Source organism: Pistacia vera, unplaced genomic scaffold (genome assembly GCF_008641045.1).
Source record: "Pistacia vera cultivar Batoury unplaced genomic scaffold, PisVer_v2 Contig797, whole genome shotgun sequence".
Taxonomy (NCBI): domain Eukaryota; kingdom Viridiplantae; phylum Streptophyta; class Magnoliopsida; order Sapindales; family Anacardiaceae; genus Pistacia; species Pistacia vera.
The window spans coordinates 295,722-316,080 of record NW_022196664.1 but is presented as its reverse complement, the minus strand read 5'-3'; the positions used below and the strand labels follow the sequence as shown (position 1 = coordinate 316,080).

Genomic DNA, 20,359 nt, shown 5'->3' with positions numbered 1-20,359 from the left:
AATTTCTGTTTCCAAATGATGCATTATCGTCTATGGTGTTGTCAAGTCATTGGTTATATCAGTTCATCATTTACATGTCAATAGCAAAACCTATTACTTGGAATGAGAAATTTAGGATATTAGTTAGGCATAGTATTATTAATTTATTACTAAACGGAGACGTTTTAGTGTAACTTTTGACCCTAGGTTGAAAGAGGTTGTGTTTAAGCATTTGTGTTTCTCTTGGATGACAATAGTGAATGTAGCAAATAATAATGTTAGGTTTATAACCTTCTCTCACAACTTTTGATGTGGCAGTTCGTCATTGATTAGCTTACTAATGGACAGTGGGACCCATACAAGTAGGTGAGACCTATTTTATGAGTTGATCAATTACAAATTACCACGTTGAGAGTTGTGAATAAAGATTGTGAGATTGGGTTGTGAACCTAGTATTACTTATGTAGCAAATTAAGATGCCCACTCTTTCTTCTACTTATGAATGCACTGTACTCCTCAAATCAGCTGTCAGCTGTAGTCCCGACGCCATTACTTTACTTGAGATAATTTTTTTTCTTCCACATAAACCATTTATGATGCAAACTTGATTGATGATGAACCAACCAACTTTCACTTTACCTCTCAATTCTCATTCATGAGTGTCTTCTTCGATACCATCATTTCCATTAATTCTTTACACTGTCACAAGTAGACTAAAATTTCCCAGTTCGTGCATAACTTCCCCAGATTGCATTGAAGCAACCTAAACTTCTTAAGCCTCACAGGGCTTGACCCTGTTGAGAATTAAAACTAACTCCACACCACCAATCTTTCTCCACCAAGTGATAAGCCAATCTGGGCCACCAGCACTTAATCAATACATAAGAATTCTGATGCTTCTTGATTCTGCACTCAGCCTTCAACTCTCTGGTGGGCAACATTGTCATGATACTCATGAAAAGTTCCAAAACTTGAAGAGCTCTTTTGCCTGAGCTTTATTCCAATTCCATTATCAAGAATCACTCATAATAAAGTATGAGTAATATAATATTGCTGTTGATTAGTTTAAAGAAAATATCTTACCTCAAATTGCATGACTTTTACACAGAAAATTCTCATATAAGATTGGTAGGATAAAATCTTTTAGAAGTGATATCTCAACTTTTCTTTTCATATTATTATCTACATTATTAGAAAGATCTTCAAAAAATTATCAGAGTTGCTTTTGTAAAGATTTTTTATTGACCCCTAAGAAGCTAAGAAGTTGAGGTATAGATGGTAGTGTGCTGTTGAGGCTTTTGAAGGGTCACCACTTGGTTGAGAAAAAAGCCCAGAAAGGTGATTGTGACTTGAGGGTCCTCTCCTGCCATTAGTGACTGAAAGTAAAGCTTTTGAGTCACCCTTTTCTCTGTTTCTTTTCTTCTTTTCTTTTTACAGCCTCCGAATTTGGATTCATGAATCACCTCTTGCTCTATGTTCAATGTCACTTGTAAATACAAAGATTAGAGCATGACCGCAAGAGATGTTTTGTGATATTTAATTAACACATTAACTGTCACATCTTATATTTGGCCAATGATCGACTATAAAATTTTGTATATAAGATTTGAGTTGTCTTAACTAATTAGATGCGTTTGGATAAATGACGTTTGTTTGAAACTTAAAAGCAAATCCGTGCGGGCTTGAGTCTTGCTTGAAACCCTAAAGCAAATTCTTACGGGTCTAGATTTAAAATAGACAATATTTACTTAATTGGATCAAGATTCAATAAATAACGCTTAAGTTCTCAAGTGGAGTCCAAAAGCAAAACCTAAAATGCAAATATGTTTCTCTGATGGAGCCCAAAAACAAATCCTTACTATATAATGGTTGGGTTCTCAAGTGAAGTACCTACGTTTTTTGAGTAGAGTCGAAAGCAAATCCATACAAGACTAAACTCAAAAGAGATAATATTTATTTGATTGTACCCGAGATTTAACATTCGCCCAAAAAAGCGAAAATATTTAAATTTGTTACTTTTTTTTTTCAACAACTTTTTCTCGTATCGTTGAGGAATTTTAATCGATTTTTCAAAAGTTAGAATTCGATTTCAAAACCTTTTAAGCCAAACCACTAACCTTGTAGTCGAACGACAAGACTTTAACCATCTAGGTGGATTACTCATAAGTCTTGTGTTCAAGTCCTATGAAATGGGTATCTATCAAATTTGTAATTTACCTGACTTATTGGGCTTATTGAGTATTTAATAGATTCTAAAGATTAGTTGAGATACGTACAAAATGATTCAAACAATCCGGTTATTCAAAAAAAAAAAAAAAAAAACTCTTAAACCATCTCAAGATTCCTAAATATGTTAAAGCTAAATAATAGAATTTAGTGTTTTCCACTTTGTAAAAAATCAAGTGGACGGTTGAAAATTATTATAATTTTGGAAAGCGAACAAAAAGTATACATCAAAAGTGGGCCGTTACTATAGTTAGATTCGGTTCTCACTTTCTAAGATGTAATTGCTTACATCAGACGGTCGGGGATCATTGAATTGTGTGACGTGACAGTAACTACTACCAACAATTTTGCAGCCATTTAAGGATAAGATTTCAACCTCAGCCAAGCATTCTCGTGGCGACGCGTCATCTCAAACGTCAACGTCCTGTTATTTTAACTTCAAATTTACCCCACCAAGGTTGAATGGTCAAATCAATTATTAAAATTTTGGGGAAAAAAAAAAAAAAAAGACCCTCCAACCAGAGGTCAAAATTTTGAAGGTAGCTAACGTTCAAAATGGGGTGACATTAATTTCAAAATTTACTGCATACGAAAGGATATTTAATGGACATATGAAATACGAATGAGTTGGCCTTGACTCATTTAAAGTCACTAAATTTTTCAAAGGATATATATCAAGTTGAAGAAATTTTGTATATGAAACTTGAAATTTTGAGAAAGCCCCACTTCAATTATGCAATTTTGCTTATTCTGATATGCAATTACTATATACCAACTCTCGACTAGCTTAAGTGATAGAGTGAGAGTTGAGATGTGTAGTTAAAGCGCACGGTCTTAGGTTCGAATCCTTTTGGCTCATAAGATTTAAACAAATGATCATGACAGTAGGATGCTGTGTTAATCACCTATAAGGATCTACATATTCATCCAAACCAAATTGGTACATATAAAAAATGCATTCATTACACAGTTGTGATAATAAGAATATTTTTGATGGGACAGATATACTTCATTTAGATAGAGAAAAATTTAGAAACATACATAACATGTTTTGATTGATTGACATGTCAAGAAGATAACATGTTATGAATATTATGTGTAAGTTATTTTTCATAAAATTGATAAAAGCTTCTTCACCTAAAACTTTCTTCTATAAATGTAAATAAAAGTTCCATTGATTCAATGATAGAGACTTAAAGGGTCAACCAAAGTGGGTTATCTAATAAGCAATTTATGGCCATAAAAATGAGCAACATATGCAGATAAACACACGTTTTATGCAAAGTGACACCAATAGAGGACATCAGAAAGAGCATTAAAGTTGCATTTGGCTACAACATGATTTGCCTAAATGGCATGGAAGATGCTTTTGTATAAACCCATTTGTTGATTAAAAGCCTCAATTTGATTGTTTGATAGTGAAATTAAGTTAATTATAGAAATGGCACTTGGTCCACTACGTGGGCTCATTTCATCTTGAAAAAGATATTGCATATCATATATAAATAAATAATTTGAATATAATAAAAGTAAGGTTAATTATCATATGAAATTACCAAAAACTTTTTTTAAAATATTATCCCTTACAAATAAAAAAAAACCCATATGCTAAGGGGGTTTTCAATATTTTTTGAAAGTTGTTGAAGTGTTTAAGAGTTAGGGTGTCACGATAGTGGGTTGTTGTGCGATAGTTTCTTTTGAGGATTAATTGAGATACGTGTAAGTTGATTTAAACACATTAGTTAACAAAGAAAAAAAAAAAAACCTAAATGTAATTTTATTTATCTTAATGAATTAGTGTTTAATTTGGTGACTTAATTCTAATGAATGACTATTAGCATATTAAGTGTATTATGCATGAGGTTTTCTCAATAAATAATTAGGAATGAAAGATGCCCTTTTGACTTGAATAGTGATTTGTTGAAAGCATATATGATAATGCAATATTTTAATTAAGATTATAATTAATAATTTCATAATCTTTGTTTAATCTTAGTGGTTGTTACATTATCAAGAAAAAGGGCAATATCAACACTAATTAATTATTATCAAACTTAGTACCATATTTTTATAGGATTATTTATTATTTCATTTATTTTGAGAGTTACAAACTCCACCGTAGGTCTGTTTGAGATTTTTCACACCCCTTATAGTTCGAAAATTATCACTCACCTCCCCTTATAAATATTGTTGACTTTTAAGACGATTTTGCTTAATATTTACAAATCACCCTAATATTTTAACTAACCATTGCTAATTACATCTAAAACCTCTATCAATATTATGTTGAGTTCTCGATGACCTTTGTTAAGATTTTTCTGAATTCTTGACTATGTCTCCTCAGATTTTGCTTAATTATTACTTACCTCCTTTCATATTTTGCTTACTCATCGCTAATCTGACCTCAAACCTACCCTTTTAAGGGAGCTTTCGGAGGCCAACGATATTACAACATAGGTCAACGTGTTCTACTACAAACAAACAAGGGAGGTCAATGATAGTTTTCAAATTGTAGAAGATATTTGATAATTGCACTAAAAGTAAGGGTATGTCAGAAAGTTTTAGCCCATATTTAATATTTTTATTTAATTAATCCCCCATAAAGGAAGGAATAATATTAATAGAATAAAAAAAGAGCAATTAATCATGTCTGGAAGGGTCCACGAGAAGACTTGGCAAACCTTCTTTTGAACTCTTTAAATCATGTGCTTCCTTCAGACAAGTTCATCTTCAAACTAGAAAATCCACACAATCAAAGTACAATAAAAAAAAAAAAAGCCTCAAAAAAAAAAAAAAAAAGCATCTTTTTTTATTTTTTATTTTTTATTTTTATTTAACAAACCGACTTGATAAAATTTTCCCAAGAAAATATCAGTTCCCATGAAAGTTCAACTTCAGGTCATTGTTCGACCCTTTTCCCTTCCCCTATATAATAACACTCCTCCTTCTTTCCCTCTCCTAAGACCTCTCCTCTCTTCACACCTTTCTTCTCCACGTTCTACCACCAAACACAAATTCTCAGTGTCCATGGCTACTTGTATCGACACCTCTCAACTTTCCCAGGAGCCAAACGGCCGGTCCACAAACGATGACCATGCATACGACTATGTCAAAACCTGTCGCCCAAGTTTTTCTGATCGTGTTTCTTGCATACCCTTCAACAAGAACCACACAAAAACCATGCACACGCGTCGGGTTATTGACAATCATGATAATCGGGATTGTGATTATCAAGATCTATGGCTGAAAATGCTAGATGAAGCAAGATCAGACGTCGAGCAAGAGCCCATCTTGTCAAACTACTACTTCACTTCAATTTTGTCGCATAAATCACTCGAAAGCGCTTTGGCGAATCTTCTGTCCATTAAACTGAGCATTTCAAGTCTCCCTGAAGGTACGTTGTTTGATATTTTCATAGGCGTTCTTGTAGAGGATCAAGAAACCCTCGTTAGAGCTGTCAAAGCTGATTTGAGAGCGGTTAAAGAGAGAGACCCCGCTTGCATAAGTTATGTGCATTGCTTGTTGAATTTCAAAGGGTTTCTCGCATGTCAGGCGCATAGAATTGGGCATAAACTTTGGTCCCAGGGCCGAAAAGTCTTGGCCTTGTTGATACATAACCGGGTTTCTGAAGTTTTCGCAGTTGATATTCATCCTGGAGCAAAAATGGGAAGTGGGATTTTGTTTGATCACGCCACTGGAGTTGTGATTGGAGAGACGGCTGTGATTGGTGACAATGTTTCGATTTTGCATAATGTTACATTGGGGGGAACTGGGAAGGCGTCTGGTGACAGGCATCCGAAAATTGGTGATGGGGTTTTGATTGGCGCGGGGACTTGTATTTTGGGGAACATTAGGATTGGTGAGGGGGCAAAAATTGGGGCGGGTTCGGTTGTGTTAAAGGATGTGCCGTCGAGAACTACGGCTGTTGGTAACCCGGCTAGATTGGTTGGGGGGAGGGAGAATCCAACTAGGCTTGATAAGATTCCTAGTTTTACAATGGATCAAACTTCGCATATTAATGAATGGTCTGATTATGTTATATAGAGGGCTCCTTTTTGTAGCTTGTTTGTGGTTTTTAGTGAGAACTGAAGTTCTCCTATTACCAACAGAAGAATTTGAGGATCATATATGATGATGATATGTAGTACTTTTGATGTAATTACAATGATAAAATAAGATTTGTATGGGCATATTTTCTCTGTGTTCTTGGTATGGTTTGCTGTAATTTGCTTGTTTGTTTACCAGAATATGCATTTTTAGTTATGTAACTTTTGGTAGTGACTGTGGGAGCTCTGTTTTAGAAGCAGAGAGCTCTGTTTCAGAAGCAGAGCACCAGAATCCCTGAGTTGAAAACAAAAATGTAGGCTGCAGATATTGTTGAGAATGGAAAATAATTCTAACTCTACTAGAGATTTCATCAATTTTTCACCTTTTTACTAGGACAATGTTCTGGTCTTTACATTTTGTAACCCCCACAGGCAGGGGAGGGCAAATATTAGCAAAAACAATTAGAAAAAAAATATTCTTTTTGGTGTAAGTATTTTCAGTGTAAAATTTTAAGTTCAGACTTCATTTCATCACCAACACAAAATTCTTTGCTTAAGTAGTGGTACTAGCAACTCATGGTTAGTTTCTGAAGTAGGAGTTAAGCTGTGTAAACGAGCAGATTACCTTTCATCCGATTGATTGATTAAAAATCCTGTGATGTGAATTAAAAATATGTGGGAAATTGCACTCACAGCCCTTGAGTTTAGTGGAAAATTATCTGGACCTATAGTTTTAGCAGTCGCAGATGATTGATGAAATCAAAACTTTGGTTTGGTGTCAAAAACTGTTGTTTCTTCAGTGATTCTTCACCATAAACTTCGATGGGCATAATGTAAATTAACTCAGGGCATCGTCTTCCTCAAAACATTCACCCTTTTCTTTCTGTCTCTTCCTCATCAAAGTCTAAGAGACTGGACAACAAAATATGATTCTATATGTCATTTACATATGCTAATCAAGTAATGAAAACTCTTGATCTTAACTTTGCTCAAATGGTGTTTTTCTCCTTGCTGCATATATGTAGTACTTTACGGTTCCACAGACATTGTCTTTTCACCACATGGAGGCTATTGGAAAAAGCTGAGAAAAATTTCATAAATCAACTTCTTTGTCCAAAGTCTATGCAATTGTTCATATTAATCCGTGAGGGAGCAGGATTTGACGTTGATGACACTATTTTGAAATAAATTAAGTAGCCATAAACTTCAACACTTAAGCTTAGCGAATGATTATTTAGTAAAAAGTTTCAAACTTTCTGTTTATTTAATTCATTTCAAACTTGAAATGATATTTTAATTAATTTCTCCGCAAATGGAACGTGACTTGCAATTCAAGAGTTTTAGTTTTAGTTTGTTTCCAGTTTTAGGAATTTAAGTTTAAGATTATTTGCTTTCCTTAGGGATAAGAGTTTGAGAATATTGTGTTTTCCTATTCTTAGTTTATGTTGAAATAGGAAGTAGTTTTTAATTAGGATTGTTATTGTAGTCTTTTACAATAAAAAGAGTGGAAGGTTATGTCTATAATTGAGTGACATGGTTATTAGTATTCTACGATACGCGATACGTATCTTATGATATAATTCTATACGAGTCTCCAATAATGCGTATCAGAGAGTATCTTAAACCTTTTGATATGATGATATAAATCTTACGATACGATATGTATCATACGATACGATATGTATTGGTTTATATTCTTAAAAATATCGATACAAATCGATACAATTTTATTAATTTGGGCTGAAGGCCCAAAAAAATTTCGAGTTGGATCTGGGTCACCCAACCCAGTTAACTAAAATCATCTCAAATTTACCTATTTTACATGGAGAAAGTGAAGAGAAAGTTGTGTTGCTCATTTTGCATGATAATAATAACACAAATGGAAATTTAGATATTGACATCGATCTTGAAAATGATATGAATGGTTGAAAGGAAATAATATAGATTCTTAATTTTGTGATTTATTTTGATTATGTAATATCATAATTTAAAGTCAATAATATCACAAAATTCGTTAATTAATTTTGAGAATGATATTAATTTTGAGAAATTCTTTATTATTATTATTTTTTTAAAAAGGTGTCTCCTATTATACGATATGTGATATACGATTCAAAAATTAGGTTTTTAATACATGATACGATACGTGATTTGACAACCATTTGAGTCATTCAAATTAATAAAAGTACGAGTTTAGTTTTCTCTTTGTAGTTCACTGCTGTTTTTGGGCACTCCCAATTCCAACGTTAAGACCCTACAGATGCAAATTAATTCAGTTGAGAAACCTATCTATCTCTACGTTAATCATCTTCTCCCAACTCTCATGGAACTCCAAATTCCCTATTGTTTGATCCTATTTACCATCTTCATCTTCTTCACCTTCCTTGCATTCATGGATTTTAGAACCAAGAAATCAAGTTTAAGATTACCACCAGGGCCATGGAAGCTGCCACTTATGGGAAACATTCAGCAATTGATTGGCTCTTCGCCCCATCGTAGGCTAAGAGACTTGGCAAATAAGTATGGTCCGGTTATGCACTTACAACTCGGCCAAATTCCAACTGTTGTTATTTCTTCACCTGAAGCTGCTCGAGAAGTGCTTAAAACTAATGATATTAACTTCTCTCAAAGGCCTATTGTTCTTGCTGCAGATATTTGAAGTTATGGTTGCAAAGACATCATGTTTTCGCCCCATGGAAACTACTGGCAACAGCTACGAAAGATGTGAGTAACTCAGCTCCTATCTCCCAAATTTGTGTAATCTTTTAGAACAATAGGGGAAGAGGATGATCGAATTTGAGGTGGGCCTGACTTTTCACCCAATAAGGCCTTGTCGAATGGGAGGATTACCACCTCTTATAACCCAATAGGCTTGAGCGTGCCTAGTCGATGTGGGACTACAACACTCTCCTTCACGGTTAAGCCCATATGTTGAGTCATGCCTATTGATGGAGGTAATTGTTGGCTCTAACTCCACATCCACTGGTCAAACGCTCATCTCAACTGAACCTGGACTCTGATACTATGATAGAATTTGAGGTGGGCTGACTCCTCACCTAATAAGGCCTTGTTGAATAGCAGGATTACCCCCTCTTATAACCTAATAGACTTGAGCGTGCCTAGTCGATATGGGACTCCAACAGAGGAGGTATCAAACCCCGTTCGTTTGTGTTCTTCAAGAGCAGGAGGCATGATCAATATTAGCAAGGAAATTTTTTCAATGACGCTTGACATAACAATGAGAGCGGTGTTTGGTGGAAAAGTGAAAGATAAAGAGGAGTTCTTAGGTGCTATTGAAGAAGCATTAATAGAGTTAGGTGGAGGTTTCAATGCAACCAATATGTTTCCTTCCTTCAAATTTGTTGACTCTATCAGTGGGGTGAAGAGCAAACTTGAGAAGATTCATCACACAATTGATGGAATGTTTGATAGTATGATCAATGAGCGTAAAAGCAGAAAGGCAGGAACTAAGAGGATGAGAGTGAAGAGGTTGACGATGATCGTAAAGATTTGTTAGACATTCTTTTGAATTTGCAGAAGCATGGAGACCTTGGACTTTCTTTAAGTAACGACAACATCAAAGCCGTTCTCATGGTTAGTGTCTATCTTCTTTTCATATCAGATTTTGTACAAGTTCTTTTCTTTATGTGTATACGATAATTTTATAGTTAATTTTGTTAGGACTATACATGTATACTGTTGGATCTAAGCTATAAATAGAGGTGGAAAATTGACCCGCCCGGCCTGGCCCGCGGTGGGTTACGTTGTTTGGCCGGTCAGGCCTAACCCGCCCGCCAACAAAGGCAGGCCGGGTTAGGCCCGCCATTATGGAGAAAATGGTTGGCCCGGCCCGGCCCACCAACCCTAACCCGCCGGGTTAGCGGCGGGCCGGGCAGGGCCGGGTTAGCCTGATTTTCTTATTTTTTTGTTTTTTTTTTTTTTAATTTAACTTTTCAAATAAATGTTTTTAGTTAACTTTTCAAATATCAATAATTCAATTCAATTCAATTTTTTTTTTTTTGTTAACATTTCAAATATTAATTTAATTTTAATACAATAAAATTGTAATATAAGAAAAATTAGACTTATTCATTTATCAAAAAATAAAATAAGAAATTACAACAATTATTGCCTCGTTAAAAACCTCACCAAGAAAAACCCAATGGGAGAAAAACTTGGTAAAGAAAAAAGAGTGCAATAATTGACAATTAATTTACAAATTACATTTTACAAAACAACTAAATTGGGGGTGGTTCACTAGGACCTCCCTCATCTGTATCATCTATATTACAAAATTGAAATGATTCTACTAAAGCATTGTCGATAACCTCGTATTGATCTTGATGGCGCGATCGTTCCCAATCTCGAAGACATGTGAGGACTTCAATCATTTTTGGAGCAAGTTTAGTCCTCCTTTCATTTAAAATCCTTCCACTTGCACTAAATGTTTGTTCGGATGAGACGGTTGAGACAGGAACAGCGAAAACATCCAAGGCAAGTCTTGATAATACCGGAAAAATACATTTTCTGGCTCTCCAATACTCTAAGAGATCAAAGTGACCTGTTGAAAACATTTCGGGGGTTGCCAAATATTGTTGAAGTTCATTACTCTGCGACTCCATGGAGGACAGCATATTAGTTGTTGTTGTTGTTGGTGGTGGTGCGTCTGAAGAGGAGGCTGTGCTTCGGACTCGGGTCCTCTTCGGCCTATTCAGTGCATTCCAAGAGAATAAGTCTTCATTTGTTTCTTCTGCTACAGCTTCTCTGGATATTTCGCCTCTTTGCGACTGCGGGTTCCCATACCTGTTTTCATATTGGAAATATACTTCGAAAAGACTATTTTTTACCTCTCCTATTTGATTGATATATGATTCGTTTTGTAAATTTTCACTTAAATTGTCAAGACCATTTTCTAAACGTGCTAATTTAATTCTAGGATCAAATATAGCACCTAAACAATAAAGAAAAGGAACGGGTCTCCAATATTTCAAAAAAAAATTTTCCATTGCCTTTATTGGTGCATGTAAAATTTCATCATCTTTGTTTTTTGTAAATAACTCGGAAATTTTTATAATTGCATGTATTACCAATGGACTAGTAGGGTAATACACACCAGAAAGTTGTAAAGTGGCTTGGTAAAAACATTTGAGAAAAGAATGAAATACTTTAGCTATCTTCCAATCATTTTCTACCAAATGATGAGGACCTCTATTATTTGCTACAAAATAACTAATTATATTAGCATAAGGTAAACATGAATCAAGCATTAAATAAGTACTATTCCATCTAACAGGCATATCTAATGCAAAAGTTCTAGGAGACATATTTGATTTTATACAAGCTTCTTGAAATTCAGCATTTCTTTTATTACTACCAGTAATCCAAGCTAAAGATTCCCTAATTCTATCAATATTTTTTTTAATTGTTTTCATACCACTTTTCACAATTAAATTAATAACATGACATGCACAACGTTGGTGAAAAAACTTCAAATTATTATATAAAAGATAATTATTTTGAAAAAATTCTATAGCTTTACTATTAGAACTTGCATTATCTAAAGTTAAACTTATCACTTTATCAATAATATCATAATCTTCTAAAACTTCAATAATTTTATTATAGATTTCTAAACCACTATGATCCACATCCATTAATCTAAATCCTAATAAAGATTTATTTAATTTAAATTCATTATCAAAATAATGACTAGTCACACAAATATAATCTTGTTTAGCTCTACCACTCCAAATATCAGCAGTTAGAGCCACACTAATATGACAAGTATGAAATTTATTTTTTAATTCTAATTTCATTTTTTTAAACAATTTTATTAAATCATTTCTAGTTGCAGTTTTAGAATAACTTTTAAATCCTGGAAAAAATGAATTTTGAACAAATCTTTCAAAATATTTATCTTCTGCCATATTAATAGGTTGATCAGATGCAGCAATATATAAAGCTAACTGTTCCCTATATACATCAGAATTATAACGCCAAGTAGTACCCATATTAGTTATTTGAGTTTGATTGCTTTCTCTATTTCCATGTTGATTAATATGTTTATTAGCATGCCTTTTTAAAGTACTAGTACCATTACCTGAATCAGCTTTATAAACATTTGCACAATATTTGCATCTTGCTTTCTTGACTTGAACGCCATTTTCTGTCTCGTAAAACTTGTCGAAATGCGCCCAAACGTCTGATGTGTGTCTGTTTTCGCTTTCGACGGCAGTTGATGATCCCGCCTCAGCTTGAGATGAAGTTGGACGAGGACGACTATTACGAGGACGACTTCTAGAACCACCGGGAGCTGTTGGAATCGACGGCATATTTTGAGGTGTATCGGATTCTGAGACTGGGATTGGGACAGCAGGATTATTTGAATCTCCTGCATTCATAGTAAAATCAGTGGGACTAGGACTAGGATAGTAGTTTTCTTCATCATTGAAATTGATGGGAGAGAAATATCTATCCATTGTAGTTGAAAAAAAAATTGATGTAGAAGAGATAAAAATTAAAGAAAGAGAATTGGAATATGGAAATTGGAATTTGGAAAATTGGAAATATGAATTGAAAATTGCAAAAACTAATAAAAATTAAAATAAGAGCAAATTGATAACAAAAAGATTAAGAGAATAAATGAATAATTGAGATAATAGAGATTAGAGAATATGAGAGAATGAGAGAATTTGAGTTGTGAGAAAAATATGAGAGTTTAGGGCCAATTTATAGAAAAAAAATGGGGAAAGAAAATGACGAAAAAGACCCTTCCAACGACTATATTTCAAGGGTAAAAGGATAATTTTAAAAAATAAATTAATTAAATTTTTTTTTAATTTATTTTTCGGCCAACCCGCATGCAACCCGCCAGGTTGGTGGTCCTCCTGCAGAGAGGACAAAATAGCAACCCACGGGCTGCCGGGTTGCCATTCTGCAACCCGGCCTGCCCGGGGGTTGCTGGCAAGTTGAACCCTCTTCATTACGGGCCGAGTTAGGGTTGACCCACCTAACCTAGCCCATTTGTTCCACCTCTAGCTATAAAATATAATCACAGTCCAATGAGAAGAATGTATCAGCAATTTAGGGGTGAGCGTTTCTAGGCATCCTACACTTTTTGAAGCAACCGGAATCGGAATCAAAACTGGAACTGATCAATTCCTAAGATTTGGAACTAGAACCAAAACCGGCCGCTTTCGGTTCTGGTTCCTAGAAACTTGGAACCAGAACCTGAAACATAGGTTTTGGTTTCAGGTACCTAGGTTAATTTCAATTACCCCCTACTTTAAAAAAAGATTCAACTACACCAAAAAATTTACAAAAATTATAATTCAGTTCCAAGTCCTACTTGGGTACTCGGACCTCGGTTCCAGTTCCCAATTCTAGCACTGTAAGAATCAGAACCGGACCTGAGAATTCCAGATTCCAACTTTCTAGAATAGGCATGGTTCTACCCTTTACCTATACTCACTCTCTTGATAAAATTAATATAGGACGTCCGGACTAATATATGTCAATATATTATCAAACTTTTTTTTATTTTTTTGTAGAATAAACAATTTATATATATTTTAGTTTTTTTTAATGCTTTTAATCACACAACTTTCTGAATTATAATTAACTATATTTGTACATCATGGGAAATTAATGATTAATAGTTTAACTAAGTTTTTTAGCCCTATTATTGTAGGACATTTTTATTGCCGGGAGCGGTCCAACATCTACAACTGCAGAATGGGCAATGTCAGAGTTGATTAAAAATCCAAGTGTCATGGCAAAAGCACAAGCAGAGGCGTGGACTGTCTTCGGTATGAAAGGAACAGTTGCTGAAGAAGGCCTTCATGAATTAAAATATTTGAAGGCTGTAATCAAAGAAGTTACGAGATTACACCCTGCTGGTCCCTTGCTTCTAGGGGAATGTAGGAAAAGCTGTGAGCTTTTCGGATATGAAATACCTGCCAAGACTAAAGTTTTGGTAAATGTATGGGCAATAGGGAAGGATCCCAGACATTAGAGCCAAGCTGAGAAGTTCTATCCTGAGTTGAGAGTTCAATTGATTACAGTTAACCATATAGATTCTATTCCGAGTGAGATAACTAAAGAGGAAGATTGCATCTCATCTGAATCAGCTAAGAGATAGCATTTTGAATTATTTGAAATTGTTATCTTTTTGTTACATGTAGTCTTATCTTTCTGTTATTTGATCTTATCATTCTGTTATGCAAGGTTGTTATACTGTATATTTGAAATTCATTCAAACGTGTAAAGCTCTATATATATTCAATAAGATCTTCTCATTTGGTGTCAATTGAACCAGACTTTCAATATTTAAACTTGGTATCAGAGCTTCATTTGGCTAACAACATTCTCGATCCTAATGGCTTCCGCTACCTTCCTTTTTCTCAATATCACTCCCTTAGTTTCTGTCAAATTAGATGGATCCAATTATCTTAATTGGACCACTCAATTCACTCCACTCCTAAGAAGCCATGATTTACTTGGCATTGTGGATGGCTCTAAGCCATGTCCTCCAAAGTTTGCCACTAATTGTAAAGGCAAAACTACCTCTGACATCACCACTGATTATATGGTATGGCAGAAAAAGAACCAATTTATTTTGGCATGGATCAATGCCACTCTCACCGAGAAGGTCTTGTCTATTGTCTATGGGCAAAATACCTCTCGACAGGTCTAGACCACTCTAGCAAACAGGTTTGGACCTAATTCTAGATCTCGAATCTCTCATCTTAAGAGACAATTGTAGACACTTAATCAAGGAGCTAAGTCATGTACTGACTATCTCCTTAGTGCCAAAAATTGGTCTGACCAACTTGCAGCCGTGGGAAAAACTGTTGATGATGAGGACCTGATATCTTATGTTGTTGGTGGTCTTAATCCTGCTTATCACCCATTCATTACCTCCCTTAATTTTGCAACTTGAGACTCATCAATCACCTTTGATGATTTTCAAACTGAGTTGCTGAATTATGAACAACTACTTAAGTCCCAACACAAATCTATCCCACCAGATACCCACAATGTTGCCTTTTTTAATCATAAACATAAGCCACCCTATAACAATCGCAAACCAAAGCCTTTTTCTGCCAACAAACCCATTGGACCATACTCCTCAAACACCTCAAATTAACTTCTCTGCTCATCCACCCAATAACCCCAACTTCTCTGTTCCACCAATAGGAAAAAGGACCAAACACCTCAAACAGCACCTTCTTCTCTCACTCCAAACCTCCCTGTCAGATTTGTGGGAAAACAAATCATCAAGCTTTGGACTGTTACCACCAGATGGACTTTTATTACCAAGGAAGACATCCACCTGCACAATTGGCTGCGATGGCTGCTCATACACATGTTACTCAGGAGGAAGATCAGCCTTGGTTACTTGACAGTGGTGCCAACACTAATGTCACCTTAGCCCTCAACAATCTCACCTTGAACCAGTAATCATATCAAGGTCCAACCCAAGTCACAGTTGGCAATGGGGGAGGTTTGCTTATCAATCACATCGGTTCTTCTATTCTAAAAACTAAAAATAGTTCTCTACTTTTGTCAAAGGTTTTACATTGTCCTCGAGCTTCATCTAACCTGTTATCCATTCAACAGCTTTGTCAAGATAACAATTGCTATTTTATACTCACTGCTACCTCTTTTGTTGTGAAGGAACTGCAGACTAACAAGATACTCTTCCAAGGTCTGAGTAGAGTAGGACTCCACCCAGTTTATTTTCAGTCTTTCAATTCCAATAAGAGGCAGCACAACTTAGCCTCAAATTCTTCCTTTATAGCTTTCCTAGGTGTCATAGCCCCTGCTACCACTTGGCATGCTCGATTGGGTCATCCATCAGAATTAGTTCTTAACCAGCTCACTTATGATGCTCTCATCTCTATATTAGGCTCACAAAAACTGAAGCACATTTGTGAATGTTGTCAAATAGCTAAAAGCCATAAACTTCCATATCCCCTCTCTAATCATCACTCTAGTCACCCTTTAGAATTAATTCATTATGATGTATGGACTTTTCCTGTATTGTCATTCAGTGGCTGTAAATACTATGGTTTTTATTGATGATTATTCTCGGTTCTCTTGGTTGTTTCCTCTTAAACAAAAATCGGATGTGGTTGTGTGTTTCCTGAAGTTTAAATGTCTAGTTGAAAATCTATTCTCCTATAAAATCAAGCAACTTCAAACCGATAATGGAGGAGAATATCTATCCAATTCATTCAAAAAATTCTTACAAGAACAAAGGATCCTACACAGACTAACATGCCCCTATACATCTGAACAAAATGGCATCTAAGAAAGGAAACATTGCCATTTAACCGAAATAGCTCTAGCTCTCTTAGCACAATCTCACTTACCATCCACACATTGGGTTGGTGCCTTCCTCACAGCCACTTACCTTATAAACTGAATGCCCACACCTGTCCTTGGCCATCAATCCCCTTACTCACTTGTTTCAGACCAAACCAGATTACACTTTACTACAAACTTTTGGATGTGCCTGTTTTCCCTTACTTCGATCATACTCTGCACACAAGCTTTCTTGTAGAAGCAAAAAAAAAAAAAAATTCATTTTCATTGGTTATGCAACTAACCAAAAAGGCTAAAGATGTTTGGATATTCAAACTGGTCATATTTATATCTCTCGACATGTAGTCTTTGATGAAAATACATTTGCTGCTGTTCAAGCCTCTTCCAACTCCAAATCAGATGTTACTCCACCAGAAAATACCATTCCTCATCTCTCCATTCCAAACTTCACTGTTGCTGCTCGACCCTTGGAAGATATCTCATTAGACTCTGCTATTGCCATCACAATAGGTATGCCCTCCTCTCCCTCTAGTTGAATTAATTCTTTTTTTCACTCACCTTTTGATGAAGCTTTTGCAGATTTCTCTTCTACCAATAACCCAGCTCCAGATTCCAGTTCACCTGCATTTCATAACTCCCACCTGAGACAAATAATCACCAGATCTCACACCAACTCACTCAAGCCAAAACAATTTCCTAATTTTACTGCTCCACCAGATACCCAATCCAAGCCCTATCTTCAGTTCTACTTCCCTCTGAACCAAAAACCTATAGACAAGCTACCAAGGATCCCAATTGGCAGGCATACATGCAACTTGAGTTCAATGCTTTCATTGATAACAACACTTGGACCTTATGTCCTAGACCTCCAAATAAACACATCATTCGAAATAAATGGGTATTTAAACTCAAACAAAAGGCTGATGGCACCATTGAAAGGTACAAAGCAAGACTTGTAGCCAACGGGTTTGATCAAGAGCATGGAGTGGACTTTCATGAGACTTTCAGTCTAGTTATAAAGCCTGCCACCAGTCGATTGGTGCTTGCCTTGGCTGTTCATCATGGTTCGATCATATAGCAACTAGACATTTCTAATGCATTTTTGCATGGACACCTTGAGGAAGAAATCTATATAGAGCAACCTAAAGGTTTTGAACACAATGAGTTCCCATCACATGTTTGCAGACTCCTCAAGTCCCTTTATGACCTAAAATAGGCACCAAGGGCTTGGTTCAGGTGCCTCTCTCAAAGTCTCCTAGAGCTTGGTTTTACAGGATCAAATGTTGACACCTCTTTATTTTATCTACATCAGTCCTCTATTACTATGCTCATTTTAATTTATGTTGATGATATTTTGGTGGTGAGTAACTCTTCTAATGCAATAGCTGATCTACTTCAGCACTTTAGCTGAGACTTTGCAGTAAAAAATCTAGGAGCTCTCTCTTTCTTTCTTAGCATTCACGTCAGCCGCACTGCAGATAATATGCATCTCAATCAAGGCAAATACATCTTCGACCTCCTGCATGAAACAAAAATGATTGGTACTAAGCCTGCTTCTACACCTTGCACCTCAGGTGGGAAAATGTCCAAGAACGATGGGGAATCACTATCTGATCCAGCTGTCTATAGACACATTGTGGGAGCACTTCAGTATTGCACTTTAACTCTACCAGACATTGCTTATAGTGTGAACCAATTATGTCAGTTTCTTCACTGTCCAACTTCTGTTCACCTTACAGCAGCTAAGAGAGTCCTTCGGTACTTAAAAGGCACTCTTGAACATGGTCTCTACTTTAGCAAAGGCTCTCTTGCTTTACATGGTTTCTGTGATTCCAACTGGGCTGGAAGCCCAGATGATCGCAAGTCCACCACTGGATATTGCATATTCCTTGGCCCTTGTTTAATTGCTTGGATGGCAAAGAAGCAACCAGTCATTGCCCGCTCAAGTACTAAGGCGGAATATAGGTCCATGGCTCTTACAGTCACTGAACTCTATTGGATTCGCATGCTATTCCGAGAGCTTGGCTTTCCCTTACACTCTCCTCCATGCCTATGGGTTGATAATATTGGTGCACTCTCCCTATCCTCTAATCCTGTCTTCCATCTAGAACAAAACATATAGAGGTCGACTGTCACTTTATATGGGAGAAAATATTCAACCGGGACATACTTGCAAGATACATCTCTACTGCATCACAGCCATCCGATATCTTCACCAAAGGTTTATCCTCTACCAGGTTTTACATGCTCCGAGACAAGCTCATGGTTCGTCCACTCACCATCAGCTTGCAAGGGGCAATTAACCATATAGATTCTATTCTGAGTCAGATAACTAAAGAGGAAGATTACATCTCATCTGAATAAGCTAAGAGATAACATTTTTGAATTATTTGAAATTGTTATCTTTTTGTTACATGTAGTCTTATCTTTCTGTTATTTGATCTTATCATGCAAGGTTGTTATACTGTATATTTGAAATTCATTCAAACGTGTAAAGCTCTATATATATTCAATAAGATCTTCTCATCTGGTGTCAATTGAACCAAACTTTCAATATCTTAAACTCAAGGGGGCTAATTTTGAATTCATCCCATTTGGAGGTGGGAGGAGAATTTGCACTGGCATAGGATTTGCTATAGCCAATATGGAGCTGCCACTTGCCCAGTTGCTATATCATTTCGATTGGAAACTTCCCAATGGCGAAAAGCTAGATGATCTTGACATGATTGAGGCTTGTGGTGCTACTGTGGGAAGAAAAAATGACCTGAAATTGGCTCCAAGTCTGTATCATCCTCACCCTGTTAGCTGATTGGAGAAATTATATGCTATAATAAATATGCATTATGATTTGCTTTAGAAGTTATGTGTTTATTTTTTTATTTTTTTATTTTTTTGGTATTTAGGGGTATCTAGACTAGTTTATGTGCGCCTCAACTAGTCCCCCGGGGCCCTAAAGTTAACGGCTTAAGTTATGTGTTGTTGCTGGTACCAAGTATTTTAGAAGACGATCTAGAAGATACATTAAGGGAACCAAGTTTGTGACTTATTGTAATAAGAGTTGATGTCCATGGGAGTAAAAGCTTGCAAACTTTAATGGTATGAAGGTAATATCAACTAAGCTATGACCTCTCTGTAGTATTTATATAAAATCATTAATTAGGTTTGGAATATTGAAATTTTAATATGCGAATTAAGGGATTGACAGTTAGTCGCTAATTTTAATTTTGCATTTTGTTTAAGCTAATGATTAGTTGAATGGTGTCTAATTTTGATTTCACATTTGTTAAGCTAACTGTATGAGCAAAAAATCGTTTAGGACCTAACGAGATCCAATAACGAAATAAACATGTCATAACCCAAGGCCTTAGCCTAATCGGGATTGGGCTTATGTTTAAAATCACCTTGTGAATTGCCAACTCTATGAGTTAGGCTATCCTACGAGTTAAGCTAAATTGGGTTACCAGCCCATTAGCCTCTAACAGTCCATAAATAGGAAATTAGAATCTCATTCTATTTCCTCTTTTGCTAAGATCCTGAATCTTAACTTAATCTGATAAAGGTAAAAAATCATATTTCTTTCCTGATAGTGATTATCTCTCAAAGTAGGACTTGGTGTCGTACTAGGATTCCAACCCCTTGGGTTCATTATATGAACAGAGGCCTGCCCTCTCATAAGGCAGTCTCGACTACTCAAAATCATCTTCTTACTCCTAAATTCTTGCTCCCAAGAATTCTATACCTTCGCCGTGGTTCTGGCCTTCGACAAGACTCTTGATAAT

General features: G+C 35.7%; 1 protein-coding gene, 1 non-coding gene and 1 pseudogene across 2 annotated transcripts; all 3 read left to right on the top strand.

Annotated features, from left to right (window-relative positions):
* The first annotated feature begins 5,020 nt into the window (after positions 1-5,020).
* Positions 5,021-6,417, top strand: LOC116117054 (serine acetyltransferase 1, chloroplastic-like). Its single transcript, XM_031403081.1, has one exon. The coding sequence runs from the start codon at positions 5,086-5,088 to the stop codon at positions 6,247-6,249; it is 1,164 nt and encodes a 387-aa protein (XP_031258941.1). The 5' UTR covers positions 5,021-5,085; the 3' UTR covers positions 6,250-6,417.
* Positions 6,418-9,471: 3,054 nt separating this feature from the next.
* LOC116117043 lies at positions 9,472-19,389 on the top strand (annotated as a pseudogene).
* Positions 15,100-15,244, top strand: LOC116117072. Its single transcript, XR_004125915.1, has one exon. It is a non-coding gene; the product is annotated as a small nucleolar RNA Z247 (small nucleolar RNA).
* Positions 19,390-20,359: the final 970 nt, after the last annotated feature.

Coding starts and splice junctions, on each gene's coding strand:
- LOC116117054 (XM_031403081.1), top strand. CDS start 5,086: ATGAAAGTTCAACTTCAGGTCATTGTTCGACCCTTTTCCCTTCCCCTA.